Genomic DNA, 27,219 nt, shown 5'->3' with positions numbered 1-27,219 from the left:
TGTTGAACATGGCATGTCTCGCTAAAAATGCAGAGGAAAACACAGGAGGCGAGATACAGTCGTTTTCCTAAATACGTTAACCAGGAAATGAATGGTGGAGGAGATCTTGCTATCACGTGATCTCCTAGATCTCTGTGTGACTTGAGACTGAAATGGTGTATCATGTGTTAGCCATGAGCGCCATCTAGCGTAAACAAATGAAAACACGGTTTGGACGTGTTACGCGTCTTTGGCACTCTGGGCTTTGGGAAAAAAAATACGTGTTACACGTCATTGGCACTGATTGAGTTAATAAAATGCACCTGAGTTGCACTGTACCTGAAATTTCAATCTACTGTACACTGTAACCCCATATGGTTATGCGCAGTCCCTCAGGGCTATATGCTAGTGTATTTTAGTTTTTTTTTGTTATTATGGGGAAAGCTTTCGCTGAAAATAGGCGATCGACAAACTTGTCAATCTGCTGTTTTCAGCTAAAGCTTTCCCCACAATACGGAGGCTGGAGTTTAAGTGGTTAACGGTTTCCTATGTATTCCTATAAATACCTCACTGGTTCTCAAAGTGGGGTACAGGGACCCCCTGGGTGACTTGAGGGGGTTCCAAATGGACCCTTACCGGTCTGGAACTCTGAGAGCGTGCAAATGGACCCGCATTTGTACACTCTCAGAGTTATGGTGTTACTTGTAATTGAAAATAATTTAAAAAGTTTGATGTCCACTAGTATTATGGTGACCAGACCCTTATCTTCTTTACCTCTCTCGCCCCTCCCCAGGCTCTCTCTCTCACTCGGAGTGCAGCAGCCCCAGTCTCGTCACGCCCCCGCAGTCGCCACTCAATTTGGAGACCTCCTCCTTTGCCAGTAGCCAATCACAGGGCTCCATTTCCACCCTGCCGCGCATCTCGGTCAGCCCTGTGCCAATCCGGGAGCACAGGAAAGACAGGTAGGTCAGGAAACATGTGTAAACAAAGTGTCAATATGTCAGGGGGACCCTGGTAGGGCTGGGGGCAATATGACTTCAAATCAATATCGCCATTATTTCAAACTTTTGCCACGCTTACGATTAATGAACGATTGTAAAAAAGAAGAAATCATAGTGAAAATAGCTGATCTACAAGCTCACAACTCGACGCAATGTGGCGTGGTGGTGCGCTCATCGTACAACAAAGTATAATACAGGGCTTAAAGGGATATTTCACTTTCTTTTTTTTTTTAAATTTTTATCCCGCGATTTTTGTAACCCATTTTTTTCACCCGGTGCCAATTTCCTAAGTGATCCTGGGCGCTACACCAGCCCTACACCAGCGCTACACCAGTCCCCCACAGCCAGGGAGGCCAGGGCCGAGCTCATGCTTCCTTCAGTGCATGAGAGCCAACTGACCTTCTTGTCACCTGACAGGGGGGAGTTTCCCTGGTTGGACGTAGCGCGTGGAAGGAACACGTTATTCCAACCAGTTCCCTTCCCCTCCATCAGGCGCCCCGGCTGTCATGGGGAGGCAGTATAGCGACCAGGATTACTACATGTTTTTGTGAGGGTATTAACTACCCTAGGAGACACGGGGAGAACATGCAAACTCCACACAGAGTAGGCCCTTTCGCCAACCCCACCCTGGGTATGGGCGCTGATGACGCGGAGGAGAAGACACGCCCCCAGCGCCCACAGCGTCCCTGGCGGGAATCGAACCCAGGACCTTCTAGCTGTGAGGCGACAGCGGGATATTTCACTTTCAAACATGTTTGGGATCATTTTTACGTCTACTCTGGCTTTTGTGGCGGTAATCTTCGTATGACGTTATTTCCAGATCCGGGTGAGTGGAAAGTGAACCTGATGGGCACGGTGGCACAGTCGGTAGCGCTGTCGCCTCACAGCTAGAAGGTCTTGGGTGCGTGTCCTCTACTCCGCGTCATCAGTGCCCATACCCTAGGTGGGGTTGGCGAAAGGGCCTTTCTGTGTGGAGTTTGCATGTTCTCCCCGTGTCCCCTAGGGCCCAGGATTACTTAGACAATTGGCACTGGGTGAAACAAATGGGGTTGCAAAATCGTGGGATAAAAATTTAAGAAAAAAAAAGGAAAGTGAAATTGATCACTCGGGTGACAGAGAACAGCACAATCTTTCATAAGACAATTAAAGAACGGAAACTCGTCCAAACTCGTTGGCAGGGTGAGCCCTGGCAGAATTTGACGAGTTAACGTGTCCATGGCAGTCAAATAGTTAAGCTCACATCTGAAAGCTCACAGTAAAAGTGTACTGTGGTATCAAAGAACCCAGGTATCGATACCGTAAGCCTTTCCGTGCCCCAAGGTATTGTTGCACTGCATTGTGCATAATATGCGCAGCGCCGCTTCGCAGCCAAATGCAACGCAACGCAGAACACGAATGAACAGCAGAAAAGCAAACTGAAGACCTTTCCCCAGATTACCCACATTGAGTTGCTAAAATGGCAGATACGATACGTTTTACAGACCAAGAAATAAGGGTTGAGAGGGTTGTGATTTGTAGGTTTATCTACTCGACATAACAGACCGCGCAATTCAGTTCAACAAAGCAATATTTTTCTGAGAAATTATGAGAAATGATACTAGTTCAATACATTGCCGGCAACCCCCCCCACACCTCATAGCGATGATATCGCCATTGTCTAAACCCCTGGGAGAATCCTATAGCCCCCTCCCCTATGAATCGGGGTTGCCAAGCAACAGGTCTATCTTGGTCAGCGTTGGTACTGTCCCTCATCAACATTCACCAGTTGAAACCCTGTGGTGGATGAAGCTGTACACCCCTGTAGTGGATACAAAAAACATGTCAATGCTTGATGCAATTTTTCTCCCCCCAGGAGCGATAAATGATACGCTGTTTGTTTTGGAGTGGTTCATTTTCTTATCTCCTTTCTTCCACACAATTTTTTTGTCGCTCAAATAATTACCGATCAACGATTTAATTGCGTTTCTGTCGTTGAACATTATGAATAGAAATTGCATTCTACATTTCTGTGTGGGCTTTTAGGCTTCTTAAACAAAAGGTGCACAGGGCAGATATGACAAATAACTTAGTATAAATTAATAACTTTATACAAAAAAAAATATGAATAGTGGAAATAGCCGATCTGCGATCTAATATTTCCAGTGTTTTTGAAAATGTTTGAAAATACATGAACATTTTACAACAATGATTATGACAATTATACGAAACATTGCGATTATCTCAAATAATTGCGATTAGGCGAGTATGTAATAATTGTGGGCGGCCCTATCTCCCCCGGTCACTTCTCCACACCTCACTTCTTCTGGCACCATGTTCTTTTTCCCGTCCCGTCTTCCTGTGCGTTTTCTGTTGTCTCCTCCCCCCTCTCTCTCTCTCTCTCTCTGTTCTGTAGCTCTTCCATGTCCAGATTTCTGTACCGTAATCGATCTTTTCTGAGGATTCCTCTGGCTGCAAGGCCGAGGTTCTCCTCTCTCAGGAGCCTCAGGTTTGTTTTCTCTCTCTCTGTGCTACGAAACGAGGGGGATGCTCCTCCCGTCACCGCAGCCCCCCCCCCCTCATCCACACACACACATGGTTGCTGTCGGGGCATTCTAACTTTTTGTGTTTTTTCGTAAATTAACGCCCTACTTGATCACACTACAGCGTCACACAAAAGAGCAGATCTGCAAGCTCGAAACGCAGGCGCCATCTGCCACTTTTGATTTTGAATCCTGAAAAGTAAACCGTTTTGGACATCCAGTTGTGATCAAAAGTTTACATACATTTGTAAAGGACATTTGTATGTCACGACAGTTTTGACTTTCCAATAATTTAAAAAATTATATTTTTTTGTAATAGGTTGAATGGAGCAAATACTACTTTGTCATACAAAGAAATCATGAATTAAAATGTTTATGAATGCTTTAAGGGTTTTCTGAAAATGTGACCAAATCTGCTGGTTCATTAATGTACATACAGCAATGATATTATGTCCCATGGCCATTTTCACCCCAATTAGGCGCTTTTGGTAGCCATTCACAAGCTTCTGGCTGGATCTTTGACCACTCCTCTTGACAGAATAAGTGCAGTTCATCTAAACTCGTTGGCTTTCTGACATGGACTTGTTTCTTCAGCGCTGTCCACGTGTTCTCGATGGGGTTTAAGGTCAGGACTTTAGGTAGGCCATTCTAAAACCTTAATTCCTCTACCCATTCCTCTACCACTTTTTTTTTGTCTTGTTGGAACACCCAATTGCACCCAAGACCCAAACGTCTGGAATTTCTGAAGAATTTTGGCAACGTATCTTTTGACGACGGCGTGGCCGAAATGGTACCGCATTAACTCGTCTATCTGCACTTATGAACGTTGTTCCAAGATTAGAAACTCAGTCCTGAACTGCCGGGGGGACGTGGTCTTTGCTTTGCTCACTGCTTCACACTGTCTGTTTCCTGTCTTATGGCTGCTGTTCCACTCCTCTCTGCCTTCATGACCTCACACCACATGTCCAAAAGTCAGCTTGACATGACTTCACGCCTTCATTCAGATCTCATCCCCCTGCAAGTGATTTTCAACCCGGCACGCAGAGCACTAAAGCAGAAGAGGCTCTATGCACAGCAGCCATATTGGGAATGAATTGGGCCCCTTCCTTACTTCCTTCACAGGTGTTACCAATAATCCTGATTAAAGCTCTGTTCCATTTAGTGTAGCACAGTGGTTGTCAAATGTCTTATTTTCAAGTACCCCCATAACTCTGAGAGTGTACAAATGGAACCAAATGGTCCATTTAGTTCCATTTATACACTCTCAAAGTGACACATGCACCCACCATAAGGGGCCATTTGGGAACCAAAATGGAGTGCCTCTAGTGAGCCAGCATGCACAATATCAGCACCCTGCATGACCACAATGGAGCAGAGCCTTCATTAGTATCATTGGTAACACATGTGAAGGAAGTAAGGAAGAGGCCCAATTCATTTCCAAGATGGCTGCTGTGCATAGAGCCGGCCTTTTTTTTATAATCCGGAAAGGTAACAGTTTTGGACATATGAGGTTTCCATCCCGACAGAGACGATGTAATTTGGTCCTCCCACAGTGTAGTGTTGATTCTGACAGCAAATTTTGATTCTGTTTTAGTCGTAGTCTTTTGAATCAAATTCCATTTAGTTTTAGTCGTGTTTTAGTCATCTGAAATGTTTTACCGTTAGTCTAGTTTTGGTCGACTAAATATGATAAAATTATAGTCGACTAAATCTACAGTTGATTTAGTCGACTAAAATGTATTTTGGCGGTGCCTTGATGGCGCCGTAATGGCTGTTTTACACTTGGTTGCATGCTGAAAATCTACAAGCTCACAACGCGTCTGCGACGCGTTGTGAGCTTGTACTGTAGATCTGCTATTTTCAGAGCGCGACACCCGAGCGCAACCAAACATAAAATGACTTGTCTTTTAGTTTTACTGGATCTCTTCTCCACTCGTCCCTCTCCAACATTTTTGTCTAGTTTTTATTTGTTGACGAAATTGTCATTATGTTTAGTCATAGTTTTAGTCACCGTAGCGTCATCGTATTTCGTTTTTATTTAGTTTTTGTCAGTGAGAAAGGGTAGTCGCCGAACATTTTTCGTCATAGTTTTAGTGGACGAAATCAGCACTGCATCCCGACAGAGACGATATCATTTGGTCCTCCCGCAGTCCCTCTCTGGCTGTGATGGCTAGGGGTGTGCCGATATATCGTCCCGCGATATATCGCGATACGTTTTCGCGACGATATGTATCGTTTTGGGAAAAAAAAATATCGTTTTTGAAAAAAAAAAAAAAAATTTTTTTTTTTTTTTTTTTTTTTTTTACAATCATAATAATTAGGCATGCAAACGTCCCCGAAGTGAAAAGAGTGACAACATGTTTTTTTTTCGGGTCAGGTGTCATACTATTTGGATTCAAAACGGCTATTGTAGCTGAAAAGCTACAAGTTTGCATGTCTGAATAATGCAAAAACAGAATTATTTGTTTGCATTTTCTTTTTTTCTCCTCCATATATTTTCATAATAAAAAAAGTGCGTATCGTATCGTATCGAAATCGTATCGAAGTTGTGAGCCAAATATCGTATCGTATCGTTTGGTGAAATTAGTGTATCGGCACACCCCTAGTGATGGCAGTCGTTGTTCATCCCGGTCCCCCCCCCCCCCCCCCCCCCTCTGTCCTTCCAGGCCGTACTTGGAGGAACCCCGCAACGTGGTCGTGCACAAGGGGGCGGAGCCACTGGGGATCTCCATCGTCGGCGGGGAGAACGGCGGCATCTTCGTCTCCAAGGTCACCGGAGGCGGCATGGCACACCAGGCGGGGCTGGAGTATGGAGACCAGTTACTGGAGGTATGAGCGGATTCCAACCACTCTCAGTTGTGTTGGTGGCAGTGGTGTAAAAAGTACTCAAATGTTTTACTTAAGTAAAAGTATCAATACTGAAATGTAGAAATTACAGGTAAAAGTCCAGAATTCAAAATTTACTTGAGTAAAAGTACAACAGTATTGACATCAAAAGGTACTTAAAGTACCAAAAGTAGAAAGTATAGTCATTATGCAGTAGGTCCCATTTGAAGTTTTCAAATGTATAAAAATCTGCTCGCAATGCGTTTTATTTTATTGACCTTTATTTATTCAGGGAAGACCGCTGATAGCAAGCTGTATTTTCCAAGGACACCCTGAGTACAACATGACCACAGCATATCTCTGCTGTCGGGCAGTCCAAAATATTGCTGTCCAAAATATTAACTTATCAGGAAATAAAAAAAAAAACATGTTTTTAGAACAGCACAATACTGCCTCATCAAAGTTGGTATGGTGACTTTATACATTGTCAGATACTTGAATGTGTCACTTTACCCAACTACAGCTCAAGTGGAGGTACAGTAGGAGGTTTTTGACCATTAATGTGGAGATTGTTTTTTTTCCGTCTGGCTTCATCATTCTAATCAATGATGGAAAACTAACACAAGTTGCAGTTAGGTGGTTTGACCGACAGTTTTGAGGATCCAATGGAGTTAGGAGGTTTAGTCAAAAGCGCTTTTTAATACTTTTCATTGGTTAAATATTTTTAAAACCCATTAACAGTTTTTTTTTGTTGAATAATGGAGATGGCTGGTTTCTGTCCGACAGCGACGATATACAAAAAAACGATATCAATTTAAAGGTAGGGTAAGTGATTTGCGTTGGTTAAAATAATTGTTAAATAGCTCTATATTCTGATAGTACTCATTGCTATAGAGTGTTTGTTCAGTATTAGGAGTCTCCTTGTCTCTCCACCTCTTTATTAAACAGAAAATGCATTTTCGTTTCAGTTTCAGTTTCATTTCCAATTTTATCCAACCAGGACAAAGAACTCAATCAGGATACAGATTAAACAAGTGAAATTGGAAGTGATGACACTATGAAATGAGCAGGCAAAATTGGAACTGGAACACTATAAAATATTACTATAAAAATGGGTACTTTCTCCTGATTGGTTGAGATTTTGACACCTACCGAAAAATGAATTTTCTGTTTATTAAAGAGCTGGAGAGACGGGGAGACTCCTGTAACTGAAAAAACACTCTATAGCAATGATTACTATCAGAATATAGTATTTTAACCTTTTAACAAAATACTTTTTGTTTTAACCAAAAAATATCACTTACCCTACCTTTAAATAAAATGCAATATAATGAACAACATTAAAAACATCACAATGCAGATAATAAGGACTACGCAAAGCAGTCCTTATATGTAATGCATCCTCAAGTAGTACCCTAAACATCTCTATAGAGACCAATCCATCCAGTTTCAGAGAGTCCTGGAGTTTTTTCCACTTGTTTGGGGAACGAATGGAACAAACTCAGTCTCAGGAACTTGGAGTGAATCCTATGAGCACCTTCCTCCTGTGAAAACAAGATTAAAAGTGAAATCTGCCAAAAGAATGTCTTACTTAAAGGAGCACATCACCCATGTTCAACCTTATCTTCGTCATTTTGTGCTCACCAATGTTGGGTTACGTTTAACTAGTTAACATCCTCTGACCTGGTTCCCCGAGCTTGTGGATCTGCCACTTTTGATGCTTTTGTGTGATGCTGTAGTATGATCAAATAGGGTCTAAATTTACCAAATAAAACACAAAGTTAAAACATGGAGATAGGAGGTGTTTCTGCCCGACAGCAACGTCATTGTCACTTTTCTCCTTTTCCAGTATAACGGCATCAACTTGCGTAACGCCACGGAGCAGCAGGCGAGGCTGATCGTTGGGCAGCAGTGTGACACCATCACCATCATGGCTCAGTACAACCCTCACATGTACCAGCTGGGGAACCACTCACGCTCCAGGTAATGGGCAGAGGATTTTTGGATCGATTCTCTTGAGGGAATATTTCACCCCCACAATGACCTTTTTCTATCGATTAGTCACCCCATGGAGACTTGAATTCATGGATATTTTTTTTCTTTTGTCGCATTCAAGCCAATAATTTGATGTCCGGCAGCGGTTCCGGTAGGAGACAAAAGGAGTCACCTTTGTGTCTCCTACCGGAACTGCTACCTACCGGTCCGCTTGTCATCAAATTATTGGCTTAGGAATGCGACAAAAGCTAAAAAATATCCATGAATCCAAGTCTCCATGGGGTGACTAATCGATAGAAAAAAAGAAATGTTTTGGGTGAACTATCCCTTTAACCTGTGTCTTCAAAATCCTAATAGTTTTCTGAAAAACTTAGGTTGCTATAATCAGTGGTTTTCAAACTTTTTTCATGTCAAGGACCCCCAAAATTATATGTATTTGGGCGCGGACCCTATGTCCAAATATTTTGCTCCAGGGACTGCCATTTGCCATTTTTTTAAACTATTTTAAAAAACATTTTCAAATAGTTCAAATAGCCAATCTACAAGCTTGAGGAAGGCTGACGTGTTGAAACGTGTCCGTTTCTTTTTCTGGTTATTTGACTGCTTGCTTCTGATCTTCAACATTATTAAAATCTAAACTTGTTCAGAGAGTGAGGATGTTTCTACCTAAAGGCTGTCCTTCGAGTTGAGTTACATAAACCCACCAAGCTTCTGTCTCCGGAGTATCAGTGGAAGGACTTCAAAGCCAGAATTCTCAAAGTGGGGTCTAGGGACCCAAAGGGTTCCTTGAGGGGGCTCTAAATGTGGACCCTTATGGGTCTGAGTTACATCTCTGGAACCCAAGAGTGAATAAACAGCAGTCAAACAAACAACGTTTCGACCTTGCAGTCTACCCTTTTACATATCTTTATTGATTCTCAATTTGACAAAGGTATTTGTACAAATATTCCTCCCTTTTCCCCCCTACATATACACAAATGGCAGTACATATACAAGTAAGACGCGCGAACGCTGGAAGCGAACGCAGCTCGAAATATGTTGCAGGTGTGTGCATTTTAATCAGAGCATTGTCTACATTCCTGCGTTCTTCATGGCCACACTGTAGTGCAGGTGTCTGTGTGTGTGCGTGTGTGTGTGTGTGTATGAAACCCTGCTCGGCACTCTGGCGCACTCTGGAGGCTGCACACAGGCAGTGCATGCACACAGACAGACACACACACACACACACAAGCCGAGCAGGATTTCATAGTAAGCTCCACTTGGGCGGAGGCCTCCTTCCGCGTTCGCAATTACTGCTCAGCGTGCTCTTGTCTAGAGTGTCCATCAATCTAAAAACTTTGTTTTGCGGGGAAAATGAAACCATAACGGATATCCATGGATTTCAACCGTCGGTGTAGCTCTGCCGGCCCTGGACGTTGCAGTTTCATCAAGTAGGGCATTCATTTACAGAGATGCTCATAGGCCTGCGTCCTGCGTCTCTGACGCACCATATTGAAAAAGGACGCATTCATGGCACCGTCTTGCGTCCATGGGACGCACTACAATTTAGCGGAAATTACCGCGGATTTGAAGGCCATCCGTGGATTTCAAAGCCGTCCGCGGATTACAAGGCATAGTGCAGAAAACAAGAAAAATCTCGGTAAAACACCGCCGTATGGAGAAGTATTCTCTCTCTGTCTCAGGGCAGTGCGAGTGCTGCTAGAGGGAGAGAGTCAGAGTGCTGCGCAACTTACAGCTCAACTTCAAAGCAAGTTAACGATGGCTCGTTGACCCCAATTTGACCACTAGGCAATCAACACTGAACAGCACTAATTAATGGCAGCTGTGATTCTTGTGTCTTTCCGTGCAGCCAGATATCAAATAATTCCCTGTAGAGCAGGGGTCTTCAGTGTTTTCAGGCCAAGGACCCCCTAGTTGAGAGAGAGATGAAGCAGGGACCCCCTCTATATTGTATAAAATTGTGTTTCAGATAAACTTTTGCTGCTCTTTTTTCCCTTTACACACCTATAACTCCAAAAATAGCCGATCTACAAGCTCACAAGTGTGAGCTTGTAGATCTGCTATTTTTGGCTAAAGTTCTCCTCAGAAAAGGGATACTAGGATTCAAGTGGTTAATGTAAAAAAAAAATCAAGTACTACAAGTACTACAAGTACTAGTTGTCGGATTTGGAATTGTGTACTTTTCTTTCAGATACATGTACATGAATATAACCATATAAGATGAAACACGAGTTAAACGCTGTGCATTTTTGTGGGACCCATAAAATGTCCCTGGGACCCATCTAAAAGACCACCCTTGCATCCCAGGACCCATTACATTGAAAACCTAGCAACATCACTGCATTTATGGAAAATCACAAAAGGTTAGAATATGAAGATAAGAGGTTTTTACTGAGTACTTGTTCCAACGCTGTTGTTTTTGTGTGGAACTGTGTGTTGCAGCTCTCGCCTGGAGCCCATCAGCACCCAGTCCCCCGGCAGCGGTGGGGACGACAATCACTCCATCGCCATCGACACGCTCAGCGAACAGGACGAGGGCACCCTCACCCCCTCCTCCAAGCAGACCACCCCCACCACCAGCCCACATAGCTTTATTAGGTAAAAACACACGCACACACACAACCCCCATAACTCTTGAGAGCCCACAAATGGAACCAAATGGACCCGTTCCATTTGTGCGCCATTCCACAGTGTGATTCCTCCTTTTTGTCGTCGTTGGCCAAAAACAGGCTATGCATTTACAAATGTTTGTTCTTCCAAAACATTGTCAAAAATAGCTATAAATTACATGAGACGCTCGGGTGGCACAAACACAATTGGCCCCGTGTTCGGGGGACGGAAGCCGGGCGGGGAGGGTGATATTGGTCACTGCATCCCTTCGGGCTGGGGGGGGCGGCACCTGTCAGCGGGGAGTGTTGGGCGGGAGGAGTAGGGCGAAGGCTCTATGTCCGCCCGGTGGGGGCTCCTCACTGGTAGGTGAGTCAGTAGGATACAACAGCAGTGACAACACAGCAGTGTCAACACAGAAAACGCAGTGGCAACCCCAGTGTGTGGGGATGAATGAATTGGCATAATGACGAAATTGTGGAGAAAAAGGGGTAAAAAGCAAAAACAAAAAGCAAAAAATTGATCTACGAGCTTGTAGATCGGCTATTTTGGCAATTTTTCAGCAAATTAATTGAAAGGAAACGAAGCTTAACCATCATGCTAAAGAATAATTGTTCTAAATGATCATCTGAAATAATTGTGATCAGTCTATTATTATGTATGTAATAATTGTGAGTATAATGACCCCCCCTCCCCGTGCAGGGTGCCCTCTGAGGGCGGCAGGGAGGTGGGTGATGAGCCTCGGCTGGTGACGGTGCGTCGCCCCGGGGTGGAGGTGGGAGTCACGCTGTGCGGAGGGAACCTGCGCGGCGTCTACATCGACGGCCTGGAGGAGGACAGCCCCGCCAGGGGCCCCGATGGCCTGCTGCCCGGGGACCTCATCCTGGAGGTATAATGTGACGCACACTTCGCTGTCTGGGAAGAAACCTCTTAATCTCTGTTATTTTAAACTTTGTTTTTAATTAACGGCCCTACTTGATCACGCTACAGCGTCACACAAACTTATCAAAAAAGTAGCTTAGAGCTTAGATCTGCTACTTTTTGCTATTTTTGAATTTGGAACAGTTTTTGGACATATGAGGTTTCCACCCCGACAGACTATATGTTCAGCACGCGCGCGCACACACACACACACACACACACACACACACACACACACACACACACACACACACACACACACACACACACACACACACACACACACACACACACACACACACACAGTCATGTGTTACTTTACTGGTGAGGACATCAACATTGTAGGACTTTTTTTATTTATTTATTTTATTTTGACCCCAACCCCTGAAGCTAATTTCTAAATACCAACTGCAACCTGAATCTTTTCCTAATTGTAATCCTAAGTAAAATAAATAACCATTTCTCACATGAGGAACCAGGAAAACTTTCCTCACAATGTCTATATCTCAAATATACAGTACATGTACAGTAGGAGCAATTGGCCCTCACAAGTATAATAGTAATACAAAAAATAACACACACACACACACACACACACACACACACACACACACACACACACACACACACACACACACACACTCATTCTGCTGGCTTAGCATGCCATGCTGAGTTTGAAGACACACACACGCACGCGCACGATAGTGAACGATACTCACAGAGACACCGCCCCTGTTCATTATCACACTTTTGATTAATGATGACCGTAATGCTAAAGTGCAGTAAGGGCCAAATTATTTTGGTACATTGAGGCACACAGGAGGTACTGGGTTGAGCTACTGGCACTGGTGTGTGTGCTGCAGGCGTAAGCAGTGGTGGAAAAAGTACTCAAATTCTTTACTTAAGTAAAAGTACCAATATTGCAATATAAAAATACTCTGTTACAAGTAAAAGTCAAACATTTAAAATTTACTTGAGTAAAAGTACAAAAGTATTGGCATCAAAATGTACTTAAAGTACCAAAAGTAAAATTACTAAATATTTGAAAATAGCCGATCTACAAGCTCACAACGCGTCGCGATGCGACGCGTTGTGAGCTTGTAGATCTGCTATTTTCAAATAGCCTAGGTTTAAAATAGGTTTAAAGTGGTTAATGTATGTTTCATTATATCATAATTTATATCTGAAAAGTAACTAGTAACTAAAGTTTTCATATAATTGTATTGGAGTAAAAGTACAATATTTGCCTCTGAGATGTAGTGGAGTAGAAGTAAAAGTATTGGAAATTGGAAATACTCAAGTAAAGTACAAATACCTCAACATTTTATTTAAGTACAGTACTTAAGTAAATGTACTTCGTTACTTTCCACCACTGGGCGTAAGCACAGGGCACAGTGACAGGTGAATACCAGCACACTAGTACCGGTATCAAACACCGGAGCACAACGCCGCTGTCGGACAGAAACCTCTTATTTCCTTATTTAAACTTTTTGTGTTGCGTCACACAAAAAGCATCAAAAGTAGCAGATCTACAAGCTCGAACTGCCGCTCGAAGCGACACGTTTTGAGCTTGTAGATCTGCTGCTTTTGAATTTGAATACTGTAAAGTAACAGTTTTGGACATGAGGTTTCCACCCGACAGAGACCAAAAAACACTATTTTTTTGGTTATTATTTTGCATAGGATTTAAAATAATGAAAATAGCCGAGGCGACGTGAGCTTGTAGATCGGCTATTTTCACTACTTTTGTGTGACACTCTTGTGTGATGAAGTAGGGCATTCATTTACAACAAAACATACAAAAGTTGAAATATGGAGAAAAAAAAGGTTCCTGCAGGCAGCAACGATCGTGTATTATTATTGATTCTATCTAACTATATAAATGGCGAGCAACTTCCGCACCCTAGGTGCGACACCCCACAGCTCTGTTATCGAATAAACAACGCACCGCCAGACCACATGTCGGCAACTGACTCGCCACGGCGGCCGCGCTGAATTTACGCCTCGCGTAGGGGACATCTCACTGCTCACTACAGCTTTTCCACCGCGCAACATAATTAATTCTACTCACCAAATGTCGGACAAAACGGAAGGGGAGGCAGCTTCGTACCGTTTACCGTGCGCACGACCTCATCACCACAACAGCTGCCAGCCGCTGCGGGGGTTTTTTCCTTTTTTTCAAAACTTTTTTTTTGGTCACCATTTTCTCCAGGCACCATTTCTGGTGTAACGTGCGGCAGCATGCGCTGGCTTGCGCCGCCATTGCACTCTGCCCATCTCCTCCACACCAACACACACGCAGCTCCTTTGCTTCAACCCCCCCCCCCCCCCCCTTCTTACGTACCTCCTTTGTTCCACCCAGGCCGTTACTTTCACTTCACTCATGTCTCGATCACACTATGTCCGTCCTTCACGTGCCATGTTCATCCCAAACACAAAAACAAACAAGTCGGGTTGCCAAGTCGTTGGCATGCCAGGTTCTCTAAAAACAAGCGCCAGAAACAAGCAACCACCTTCATGAAAAAAAAAAAAACACCGAAGGGGTCCGCCATGTTCCAGGGGGGTCCCCGCGCGGCCCAACACTCCACAGGGGGGCCGTCGACCAGCAGGGGGTCCGCGGGGGTCCCCCTCAAACATCAAAAATATATTTTTTTCAAATTTTTTTTTTTTTTTTTTTTTACTTTTCCACAGTTTTACTCCAGCAATTTCAGTACCCCAATATACACGCGGCCACGCTGGGCCCCGTGCGCGGCTGGGGTTGAGGGGGGCGTAGCCCCCCGAAACTCTAGTATATATATAATCTATATAAGTCAATTTGTATAGGTGTGGTTCAACAGATTTTTATGCTGTAGCTGGGGACCCCCTGGAAACCCCTCTAGCAAACCCGGGCCTGGGGGACCCCACTGATTTATTGACATGAAAGTACTCACACCCCCCCCCCCCCCTCTTTCAGTATAACTCAGTGAATATGAAGAATAAGACGGCGGAGGAAGTTTACGTGGAGATGCTGAAGCCATCGGAGACGGTTACACTCAGGGTGCAGCATCGCCCCGATGACTTCAACACGCTCAACAGCACGCCGGGAGACGGCTTTTATATCAGGTACTGTTACCTTCTACTGTGTCCTCTCTGCAGGTACTTCCAGTCACCAATCACATCATCAGCTGTTAATCAACCATTACCTGGTCCCTTGCCCTTCTCATTTGTCGGTCTTGCCTCTGACTCCACCTCCATTCAATCATAACACACACGCACGCACGCACACGGGTTCACAACTGGGGTAGAAGAGGAAAGTTACGTAGTGCTGCTTTAACCCTGATGACAGGAGGGTGTGGAAGGCAGCGATGCAGGAGTCGTCGAGTTGGTGTTGGCTAGTCTGCACTCTCGCATTGATTATTATTATTTTTTATAACCAATTAAATGATTACCGGTAGTTTGATTGATTGTCTCCGTCAGGCCGAAAGAGTGTCTGAGACTATGTTTTGCACCCTGTCCTTCCGTCCTTCCGTCCGTCCGTCCGTCCGTCCGTCCGTCTTGTCTGTGTGTGATCTCTTAGATTTTTCATATTCCATCCTGATTGGCTAAGATTGGCTTTCAAAGTTTATAGGAGTGCCCCGTTTTAAACAAAATGCCTCAAATCATGAACGCAGTGTCCGATTGCTGTGAAACTTTGCACGCACATTCCAGCTACGTTGAGGTAGAAATGCCACCCTTTTCACATTGCCATATTATAGGGCCACGAGGAGGCCGATTTTTGCAATACACTTTTTTGATATTACTCCTACATATTTTGTCCAAACATCACGCAAAACGGTACACATTATCTCTGTAGCAGGGGTTCTCTGACTTTTTTATACCACAAGTCACGACTCCATATTATGAGGACCTTTTTTGGCCCACAATAACCTACCTGACCTCGCAGAGACCTGTGCCCTGAGGAGCAACTTTTTCTAGTTAATAATAAATTGTTCCTCCATGCAGAGCACTTTACGAGCGGGTGGGCGAGACGGAGGGAGACCTCAGCTTTAAGAAGGATGACATCCTCTACGTGGACGAGTCTCTGCCAAGGTTTGTACACTTTTTTAATTTTCATTAACTTCTTTATTTTTTTATGTCATTTTGACTTTATTATGGTGTTAATGTTGACAGCAAAATTGTATTTATAGTGCAGCAGATTAGCAATAAAATTGTGCACTTTTTGTAAGAAACGTGAAACTTTCAGCATAGTTGGTAAATACCATAAAATACATTTTCAGATGTGGAAGGAAGTCAGATTTGACCTATGAGAGGTCAAGTCCAAGATGGCCGCCAGTCCACTAGGTCTAAATGTCTAAATTCATTTGATGCTACTTTGGAGATTGCCAGAACCAAAGGACATACATTTAAATCAAGGTCAAGTGTATTTTAGCGTGGACACTGGATTATATTGCAAAATAGTGAAACTTTACTTCCATTTTGTGACAATAGGAATAATACAAAACAAATGAATGCATAAACCCACGGTGGTAGTCTATTTTAATACTATATTAACACATTCACTGCCAGGTATTAATTAATTAATTCATCCGCCACTGCCAGCGGTTTTACCTTATTTTGAGTGTTTTTGGGAATCCACCGTTCTTTTTTTTTCAATCCGGATGTAAACAAACGATGTCTCCGTGGGGAGACGAGTCTCTCCCCTTTCCACCGTAACGAAAAAATTGTAACCGCGATCGTCCATTCTGTTATCCGCAGTTGAATATGGCACACGTTTCGCGCGCACGTTTACAAGTCCCTCTTTTTGCTCCTGCACGAATATACAAACTCAGGCGTGCGTGAGTTGACTATAATAAGGTGCTCTGTGCTCAGGGGCTGTTTCGGCACATGGATGGCCTGGCAGCTGGATGAGAACGCCCAGCAGATCCAGAGAGGCCAGATCCCCAGCAAGTACATGTGAGTTGAGAGTACACACACACACACACACACAATGTTGTGACCTTGTAGATCGGCTATTTTACTCCATTGAGGAGTGCGATTGACAGAGGGACAAAAGAGTTCTTGAACCAGCTCCACGCAGGGACCTTGTACCTCCTACCTGACCTCCTTCCCTGCCATTTTGACCAATCTAAGGATCCCAGATTTATACTTTACCGTCAGGTTTCCGAACCAACAGGTGATGCCATATCTTACGATGGTCTCTATACTAGCTCTATAGAAGATCAACATTGCATTTCTACATACACAAGTCTAAGCCTACGGAGAAAATGAAGGCGCTGGTGTATTTTTGCGCGCACACTTGTCACATGAGTGTGCCAGCTCATTTCACAATCGATCTTTACTGCTAGATATTTATAGGAGGTGACCTGTTTCTGTCATGATCATGTATGATGATCGTGGTGTGGTCACCTGGGATCCACCACAATCTCCTTGGTTTTCCTTACATTAGCCTGGTAAACCCCTCCCTCCGGAAATCTCATTTGTATTTGATTTCAGTAGTGAATCTGGCATGCAAGCCTGTCTGGGCGTTTCTGCAGAGTTCATAACAGGAACTCTCCAATCAGCGTCCTCGGTCATTGTTCTGTGATTGACAGCGGAGGTTGGCCAATCAGGTGGAACCGGAGTGAACCCGAATGGAGCCGAGTGCAGCCGACCAAAATGTTACGGCGGCCATTGAAACTCTGTCTGCTGTTTTAAAATTTCAAAACGCTCTGAAACGTCTTTTTTGTGGCACGGAATTTACTTTTAAGATATTTTTCGGATAGCGTGTATGTGGTCAATTAAGCATGACAGAGCCTTTTTTTTTTTTTAAATCAGAGAACCGGCAGGGGCGGGCAGTGACACGCATGTATCCGAATAAAGCAACCTATTTTCAGCATGGCCCTTTCAAAAGGCCCCTTGCGTCACATTGCTCTGGTGGTGCTGGAACAAACTGCTGATTGGCTGAAGGGGAACGAACTGCTGATTGGCTGAAGGGGTTGTCAGTCAACGGTACTAATCCCGCCCAGCTCCCGGTTTACCAGGCTTCATCACACCATCCTACAAACCTGTCACTCCAGTTGTATGGCTACTGATGTTACATTCACTTGTGAGTAGACTGAGGATAACGGTGTCATCAGAGTGCTTAACTACACACTGATTGGGTTGTGAGCTGACACAATCATTTGTGTATAAAGTGAAGAAAAGGGACGAGCTAACTGTCCCCTGGGGGGCCATGTACTGCTCACTGCCTTATCAGAGAGCGCTGAGTTAAATCTCACCTGTTGTGGCCTGTTGGATAAAAAAAGAAAAACACCACTTAACACATGGGGTGCCAAAACCGAAGGGTATTCGGTTTTGCCAATAATTACGCGGAGTGCCAAAACCGAAGGTTTTGCTGTCTTTTTGATTTTTTCGTTTTTCTCCACACGGGCGGGGCTGGGGCAGCTCTGGGAGCTCTGCTTTTTTTTACGTGGATTTGCTCGTCGTGGACTCTAGAGCTTTAAACAGCAAAGCGCAGTTAATGGGGAGAATGCTGGCACCCAACGTAAGTTGTTATGAAAAAATGCTGGCACCCAATGTGTTAATAAAAAAAATATTCAACTTCAGCTTAGCTGGGGTGCTCCTTCCATTCCGACATCTCGCCACTCCGACTATTGGCCTCCGCGTGCGGTTAGGGTTAGGTATAGGGTTCGTTAACGTCGGAAAGGAGACATGTCGGAAAGGCGAAATGCACCCAGCTTAGCTAACTTACGGAGAAGAATATCTGGATGGATTGCGTTGAAGGCAGAGCTAAAATCTTCTTTTTCCCTTTCACCAAATCATCAAAAGCAATCAGGTATGAGATGTAAGTCAGCAATCAGTAATGTCTGGCGTGTATGGATGTGTGGAATGTGCTGTGTGAGTGTTGTATAAAAGGTGTGTAAACGTAACTGAAACAAAAGGGTTAGGCCCCACATGCCAGGTGGCAAGCCCTCAGCAGAGATCCTGCGTCCAGGGAGGAGAGAGAGAGAGATAGTGAGAGGCTGGTGGGAGAGGTCCCTGTATACTCTCCCAAAGCACTCCACCCAGCTGTACCCAGTTGGGCTGACGGCCTGCACCACTCCGCCCTACTCACTCAGGCTGCCGGCTAGCCAACAGTGAAGGCAGAGGGGAGCAGGGCCGTCACAAATCCCAGATTGGCCATCTAGAGGTTGCGGTTAGAGTTATGCCTAACTTGTATTTAGTTGCGTGCCAATGTCGTGCTCCGAAAATAGCTAATCTACAAGGTTACGACGTGTCGCGAGCTTGTAGATCGCCAGTTTTCGGCTTAAGGGTTACAATTTGATTTCATTTTTTTGCCGCCCTAAAATGTTGATGTCCCCACAATTATAGTTGTGTGTGTGTGTGTGTGTGTGTGTGTGTGTGTGTGTGTGTCTTTGGCGATTCAGGATGGACCAGGAGTTCTACCGCAGACACAGCGTGACGGAGATGAAGGAAGATGGCGGTTCTGGTAAGATCAGACGTTATTATCGTTTATCACGATAAAAAAATGCTCACAATAATCGTGAAACTGTCCTCATACACTGGGATCAGTTACCTTTTGCTGAGCTGCGTGTAAGGTATCTCCATACTTTGTAAAAACTGATCTGTAAAGAGTGCACTTGGTACGCTCTTTTTTTCACTCTACACCAAAAATGGCCGCTCTACAGCATAAGCATATTTTGATTATTGCGATATTAATCGTTAATCAACTAATTATTTTCGCCATAATATTTGTGAAAGAATAGAGTCCGCACACTGGACAATATCGTCTCTGTCGAATGGAAACCTCATTATGTCCAAAGTTATTTTTGATTTCTTGTCCACTTTTGGAGTTACATCATGTAAAGGTAAACACAACCCAAACCTCTACCAAAGTGTTCTTTGCCTTTACGTAATATGCGTGCTTTCCTACTTGTTGATTGCCACAATTAATGGTGACATGGGGATTGTCATTGGGTTCCCTCTGTGCGCGCAGGTAAGACGGTGTCGGCCGCAGCCCGCCGCTCCTTCTTCAGGAGGAGACAGAAGCACAAACGCAGCAGCTCCAAAGACAGCAAGGAGACGGTGGCCCTGGACGCCATCAGCACCGACTCCATCCCCTTCCTAGACGGTAAGGAGGAGGACCACCACAGCCAAAGATGGTGGATATAAAAAGATAGGCCATCGCAATTGTAGCCACTATAGAGGCGAAATGGTACACAAATGGCATACAAACGGTCTCCTAAGTGGGCGCCAATGTCTGACGGCAGATCTCGCGAACGTCCTATGTTGACTGGTGCTAGATCCTGTGAGAGTGTGTTGCTGGGACAGAGAAAGGCCAATAATAAAGTAGATTTACTCCTGATGTGTCTCTCTGCAGAAAAGCCATTTTAGTGTAAGATTGTTGGGAAGATTGTGAGGCGATTGGGTCCAATACTTAGTTCAGTGACCATGGGGCTAAAGAATCGTTGTAAGTCTGCTTCTTTTTTTTTTTTTTTTGGGGAAAATATGAAAAATGTTTGGAATAGTTTGAATTAAAAAAATCAGATGGGGGGTCCGCTACCAAATATATATCAATTTGGGGTCCTTGGCACGAAAAAGTTTGAGAACTACTGCTTTGTACTATCCATAAATGTATGTTTTTCCCGGGGTGTGTGTGTGTGTGTGTGTGTGTGTGTGTGTGTGCGTGCGTGTGTGTGTGTCAGACTGTGTGAGCCTAGCGTACCAGCGCGTCCAGAAGGTGGAGTGTGCCTCTCCGCGGCCCGTGCTGATCCTTGGCCCACTCACTGACCCTGTCAAAGACATGCTGGTCAAAGAGTCCCCCGGCAAGTTCTGCAGATGTGTACTGGGTGAGTTCAGACATATAACAATACGCAGAGAGTGCTGGAAGAAGTACTCAGAGTGAAAGTAGCAATACCACAATTTAGAAATAGTAGGGGTGTCATGATACGCCTAATCCACGATTCGATTTGACTTCCGATTTTAAGCTCACTATTCAATTCGATATTAGATTTTTATTTAATTTTAATTATTAGTTTGACTCTTGATTTGTAAAGAAAAACACTTGTTTCTCAATAAATAACTTTTATTTGAATAAGAATTATAAATAACAAATGATTATTTAGAATAACAAAACGTTTAACATATTAATAACATTAACTTTGGGTTTTATGAACTGTCATTGACATTTTCAGATTATTCTTTAAGAAAATGTGTTGACATTCTTTGAAAAGTTAAGATTCTTTCCCATTCCAAGTGGCTATGACTGCCTTCCAAAGTTTGCGGACCCTGGCTAGACCAGTGGTTCTCAACCTGGGGGTCGCGACCCCCAGGGGGGTCGCCAGATTTTTTGGTGAATTTGAAAAAAAAAAAAAAAAAAAAAAAAGTTTTTTTTTTTTTTTTTTTTACAAAATATTTTTTTATGTTATCATTAATTCATGTTTTATCAGTTAATTTACTCAATTTACCCACTTTAAACAATTATCAAATAACCTATTATAATTAAATAACCTTCGCGCGCGCGAACGGGACCGCTCGCACGCGCAAACGGGACCGCACGCGTGCACGCGGGGGGTCGCGGGAAATAATATCATTATTTTGGGGGTCGCGGCCTGAAAAGGTTGAGAACCCCTGGGCTAGACAACCTGGCCTGGCGGAGATCTGTGCTCTGAGGAGGAGCACACACTCTAGTTAAAGGGCAAGACCACTTTGGTAGAGGTTTGGGTATAGTTACCTTGCCATGATGTAACTTCAAAGGTGGACACGAAATATTGCTCCATTGATTAGAAATTGATAATTAAAAATATGCTCCTCATTGACTTACATGTTACGGTGAAACAGCTCTCAAAGTCACTCTTTTATCCCCTAAACAAACTTAAACAAAGGTGATTCAGGCAATATAGAACATCACCAAACCCAGTTTGTTTTGTTTTTTTAATAAAAATCTTAACTTCCTGCTGATTTTACTATTTGAAGATCTGGATCCGGATCCGCAAATCCAGTCCGGGTTTTCTTCTTAATAAAAATGGCAAAATCAAAATTATAAAAAAAAACAAAACAGTACTGGGTTTGGTGATATTCTATATCGTCTGAATCAGCTTTGTTTGTGTTCGATTGTGCTAAAAGAGTGACTTTGAGAGCTGTTTTACGATACAATGTAAGTCAATGAGGAGCATATTTTGAATTATCAATTTCTAATCAATGGAGCCATATTTTTTTATTCTTTTTTTATCATGGCAAGGTAACTACACAAACGCGTTTCGACCACGTTTCAAGCTTGCAGATCTGTTACTTTAAATGAGTTACTCTAAATGAATATGCATTTGTCAGCAGACCTCCATCTGAGAATATTTTGTGCCATGGATCCATACAAGATCCCTGTTGAAGAGCCCTGCTTTAACTGTCTGTTTGGGATCCACAGAGGTGATGAAGGCATCTCAGCAAGCCATCGAGCGAGGCGTCAAAGACTCCCTCTTCATCGACTACAAGCGCAGGAGCGGCCATTTTGACGTGACAACTGTCGCCTCCATCAAGGAAATAACGGAGAAGGTACGATGTTGTTTCCTTCTCCTTGCCCAATTATAATATCGTCTCTTGTCGGGTGGAAAAAACTGTTACTTTTCAGGATTAAAATTCAAAAACGGCAAAAGTAGCAGATCTACAAGCTCAATGCGAGCTTGCGGATCTGCTACCTTTGCTACTTTTGTGTGACGCTGTAGTATGATCAAGTTAGGGCATTCATTTACGAAATGTAAACGCCGGCCCGTCATAAAGAAATGTCCCCCTGCATCCGACATATCCATGTTGATGTCCAATGCTGTTTGTTTGTCCCCCTTCGCTGTGTGTGGCACTGCAGGACTGTCACTGTCTGCTGGACATCGCTCCCCACGCCATCGAACGCCTCCACGCCGTTCACATCTACCCCATAGTCGTCTTCATCCGCTATAAGAACGCCAAGCAAATCAAGTAAGTAGCAGTCGCTGTTCATTTGCGACAGTAACATTTTGATATAGTTTTTAGTCATAGTCTTTTTGAACAAAATCCATTTTAGGTTTAGTCACATTTTAGTCATCTGAAATATCTATATTTTTGGTCTAGTTTCAGTTGGTCTGCGACGCGTTGTGAGCTTGTAGATTGGTTATTTTTGGAGTACAACACTTGCGTGCAACAAAGCATAAAATGAATCATCTTAGTTCTACTGTATCTCTTCTCCACTAGTCCCTCCCCGACATTTTAGTCTAGTTTTTTGTTTGTTGACAAAATTGGCAGTATATTTAGCCATAGTTTTAGTCATCATACTGTAGGTTAGTTTTTATTTCGTTTTTGTTTCGTTTTCGTCAGTGAAAAAAAGGTTACTGCACACACTCACACACTCACTCAAACGCGCGCGCGCACACACACACACACACACTTTTACTATACTTGTGACGACGTCATCATTTTAGGACAACAATATTGTTTTGTTGTTGCCATTTTTAACACCAACTCTAAAGCCAAAAATAGCAGATCTACAAGCTCACAACGTTGTGCCGCGTTGTGACAGCGACTCGCTGTTAGGCTGAAATAGAGCCTGTATATGTGGTATGCTCATTAACTACTAGGCCAACGGCGCCCCGAATCTTTAAATGTTTAATCGTAATTCTAACTCCAATCTGATCCTTGTACTAATTGTAAGCCTAATGTACGTATGTAGAAAACCTGCTTTAACCATAAAACAGACATTTCTCTAGTGAGGAAAATGGTCCTCACATTGTCTAATTCTCAAATTCTACTATACTTGTGGGGACATTTGGCACCTACACACGTGCGCGCGCGCGCACACTCACACACACACACACACACACACACACACACACACACACACACACACACACACACACACACACACATACACACACACACACACACACAGCTGTGCAGAATGCTTGACTGGTTAGTGCTGTGCCTAAGGTACAGTAAGGGATATGAATAAATAGTTTGTGGGGATGTCCTGGTACAGTGACATCCTGTGTGTGTGTGTGTGTGTGTGTGTGTGTGTGTGTGTGTGTGTGTGTGTGTGTGTGTGTGTGTGTGTGTGTGTGTGTGTGTGTGTGTGTGTGTGTGTGTGTGTGTGTGTGAGCCTCGTGACCCATCGTGATATAATAAGCATGTCTGCTTATTATATCGTTGCTGTCAGGTTGTCAGGTAGAAACCTCTTATCTCCACTCCACTCAACGTTGTGTGTTATTTCATAAATGAACGCCCTACTTGATGATACTACAGCGTCACACAAAAGCATCAAAAGTAGCATATATCGCAACGTGTTTTGAGCTTGTAGATCTACTACTTCTTTTTTTATTTGAATCCTGAAAAGTAACAGTTTTATACAACGGTGTATTAGGGCCGACAAGGTGGGGGTCAAAAAGAAAACAGACAGAACTAGAAGAACAGAGAGCTGCTTCCCTTCAGGCCTTTCATAAGTTATGGTGGGTGTTGTAAGTGCGTACATCCCATCTTCTTGAGTTACAGTATTTAGCTATTCAGGCTATGCAGCATTCGGCATCGCAAAGCCAACAGTGCAATATTTTCCATAACAGCTGTATATACAGTATTATGCAGTGTAATGGCTTTAATGATGAACACCACATTACCTCAAGAGTATTGATTGTGCTTACACAAGTGCCTCATTAACTCATTCCCTGCCTAGAACGACTAAAACAACTTCTGTCCCTAAGCCATGCCTGCCTAGAACGACTAAAACGACTTTAAAAAAAAAAAAAAATATATATATATATATATATATAAAAAAAAAAATTACCCAAATTTAGACTCCCATCCACTTCCTTGTTAACTTAAAACTTAAAAATGCTGTATCTCGGCACCTGAGTACTTTTTTTTTCAATGAAAAATCTTGGCAGTGGGCAAACGCAGAAATAATTCTGTCAGTGAATGAGTTAAGTTACGTGAACACATTCCTGAATATTCCTAGGTTAGTCATTATAAGTTATGTTCATATTAATTAAACATTTATCAACCTAACAGAAAGAAAATAAATGGAAATTCTGAAAGATATTTTTAAATATACAGTATACGTTTATTGTCAAGAACTATGGTCTAAATGAGTTGAAGTTTCAGGAAGTGAAGTAAGAAATATAAGTGTGGTTGACCATTGTCCCGACTGAGCTCTTACATTTAGTTTTCATAACTTTAAAAAATTGCTATCCATCACCTGAATTTTTAGCTCGACTGCAAAACAACATGTAAATCCATGTGCCGTTAGAGAAAACACATTGGAGCATCTGTAGCACCGACCCTTCTACTGCTTGCACAGAAATATAAAGAATTAATTTGCAATTTTGCAAGAGTTCAAAACGTGTTTGGATTTTGAGCAGCCAGCACTTTTTGTCTGTACTTTTCCCCGGGGGAGTCCTTCAATTAATGCATATCTCCTATCCAAGTGCACTTCAAAATTAACTGCACAAAGCACATAATGAGACAATAGAACTGTGTGTACAGCTTACTTTTATCCTGCCAGCCTTCCTCCTGAGCCAGCAAAATAATAACCTTCCTAAAACCTCTAAACAGCCCTTGTGTGTTTCTGTGCATCCATATGTATATACATACGGTTGACTAATTAACGGAAAACACAACGTAACATATGAACATTAGGACATATAACCCAGGACAGGTAGCGGCCTTAGGTATGTTTCACCCGTTTCAGTTGGAACGGGCCCCGCCCTCAGGGGGGGGGCCCGTTCAGGCAGTAACGCACCGGAGATATGTGCAGAACCGTTCCCACCAGCAGCTTTTTATGACCGAATCTGTCGCTCGCAGAAAGCAGCACCGTAGACAGTGAAACATTGTCATATTTAAACTGATTAGGCTACTCTTCTCTAGCCTACAGCTAGAGAAGCAGGAAAAAAAATAAGAATATACAGGAGAATTACAGTCATTTTCTACTGTATTGAAAAGAAGATAAGAGAAAACACAATATTGTTTTTAAAAAAATAAAGAGAAGAAAATACTGGATTTGTGTAAGAGAAATAATCTGGAAACACAAATTTTGTTTTTAAAAATACGTGTACAATCCTATTGTGAACCTAGTATCGCGATTCAAATCGTATCGTGAGTTGAGGGAATCGTTACATGCCTAATGGGAAGTGTTGATGATTATTTTCCATTATAAATTCTAGAATTTAGAGCTTTAAGAGTTTAGCTTGTTGGAACGGCAACGGCAGGTTCCGTCGCAGACTTTCCGTGAATGGGCAATTTTCACTAGTTTGGGTCCCCGGGGGAGACATAAAGACTTCTCTTTTGGGTCTCGAGCTAAACGTTTTGGGCACCAGTGAAATCAGGCTGTATACGGTTTGTTTGTTTCTAACACCACTTGACACTTCTCCTCCCCGTGTGTTGCCGTAGGGAACAGAAGGATCCGGTGTATCTACGGGATAAAGTATCTCAGAAACATTCCAAGGAACAGTTTGAAGGCGCACAGAAGATAGAGCAGGAGTACAGCAAATACTTCACAGGTTAGTATGTAGACAAACATAGAACTAATGCTGGTCATTGTGTGTGGTATATCGACTCTGTCGGGTGGAAACCTCATACGTCCAAAACTGTTACTTTTCAGGATTCAAAAGTAGCCTCAAAAGTAGCAGAAAGTACCATCAATTGTAGCATCAAAAGTAGCAGATCCACAAGCTCGAAACGCGGCGCTTCGCGCCGCGTTTCGAGCTTGTGGATCTGCTACTTTTGATGCTTTTTTTGTTTACACTGTAGTACGATCAAGTAGAGCGTTAATTTGCGAAAAAAACACAAAAAGTTATAATATGGTGCTAAGAGGTTTCTGCCCGACAGCAACGATACTTTAATGAGTTTGTGTACAGCACTGTGTATTGTGTTTACATGCATCAGTGGGGTGTTATGCTGTCACATATTATTACATAATCGCCGATCGCAATTATTTCATTATCGTTTCCTTTCATTTGTACACATTAACCTCTTTGAATTTTTTTGGATCTACAAGCTCACAATGTGAGGTTGCCGATCGGCTATTTTCGAAACTTTTGAAAGTTTAAAATCGTTAAATGCATGGCCTGCTTTGGCCACGGTACATTCTTTATTTTGATTTACTGGTGATTCAGTCATTTATTAGTATATTGAAGTTACCTCCTGTTCAAACGTTACAGAGCCTATAAGGCACACAGAAATGTCATTTTAGGGCGCTCGGGTGGCGCAGTGGCAACAGTAGCTGCGGCTGAGTCCACCGCGGTGCATCCGCTTTGTCGAGCGTCTGTACGAACACACTTGGCCCGTGTTCGGGGGAGGGAAGCCTGGCGGAGAGGGGGATATTGCGTTCTCCCGGTGGGGGGACACAGAAATGTGTGTGGTGTGGAATTAATTGGCAAAATTGGGGGGAAAAAGGGGGTAAAAAG

At 43.2% G+C, this 27,219-nt stretch overlaps 1 protein-coding gene across 2 annotated transcripts in view; it reads left to right on the top strand.

Annotated features, from left to right (window-relative positions):
- Positions 1–27,219, top strand: part of dlg5a (discs, large homolog 5a) — a 115,786-nt gene that overhangs the window by 86,409 nt on the left and 2,158 nt on the right. The window contains exons 24-37 of one of the 2 annotated variants that reach the window (XM_084075444.1): positions 773–941; positions 6,166–6,328; positions 8,175–8,308; positions 10,763–10,918; positions 11,630–11,816; positions 14,802–14,950; positions 15,830–15,916; positions 16,697–16,780; positions 19,234–19,295; positions 19,803–19,937; positions 20,512–20,655; positions 22,227–22,354; positions 22,662–22,771; positions 26,204–26,313. In XM_084075444.1, the coding sequence (XP_083931570.1) occupies positions 773–941; positions 6,166–6,328; positions 8,175–8,308; positions 10,763–10,918; positions 11,630–11,816; positions 14,802–14,950; positions 15,830–15,916; positions 16,697–16,780; positions 19,234–19,295; positions 19,803–19,937; positions 20,512–20,655; positions 22,227–22,354; positions 22,662–22,771; positions 26,204–26,313 (1,818 nt within the window). Of the gene's footprint in view, positions 1–772; positions 942–6,165; positions 6,329–8,174; positions 8,309–10,762; positions 10,919–11,629; positions 11,817–14,801; positions 14,951–15,829; positions 15,917–16,696; positions 16,781–19,233; positions 19,296–19,802; positions 19,938–20,511; positions 20,656–22,226; positions 22,355–22,661; positions 22,772–26,203; positions 26,314–27,219 lie in introns of those variants that run through there. The other variant, XR_014602029.1, reaches the window with a different exon arrangement.

Source organism: Gymnoscopelus microlampas, assembly GCF_963454915.1.
Source record: "Gymnoscopelus microlampas genome assembly, chromosome: 13".
Taxonomy (NCBI): domain Eukaryota; kingdom Metazoa; phylum Chordata; class Actinopteri; order Myctophiformes; family Myctophidae; genus Gymnoscopelus; species Gymnoscopelus microlampas.
The sequence above is the reverse complement of the archived record's forward strand: the minus strand, read 5'-3'. Positions and strand labels throughout refer to the sequence as shown.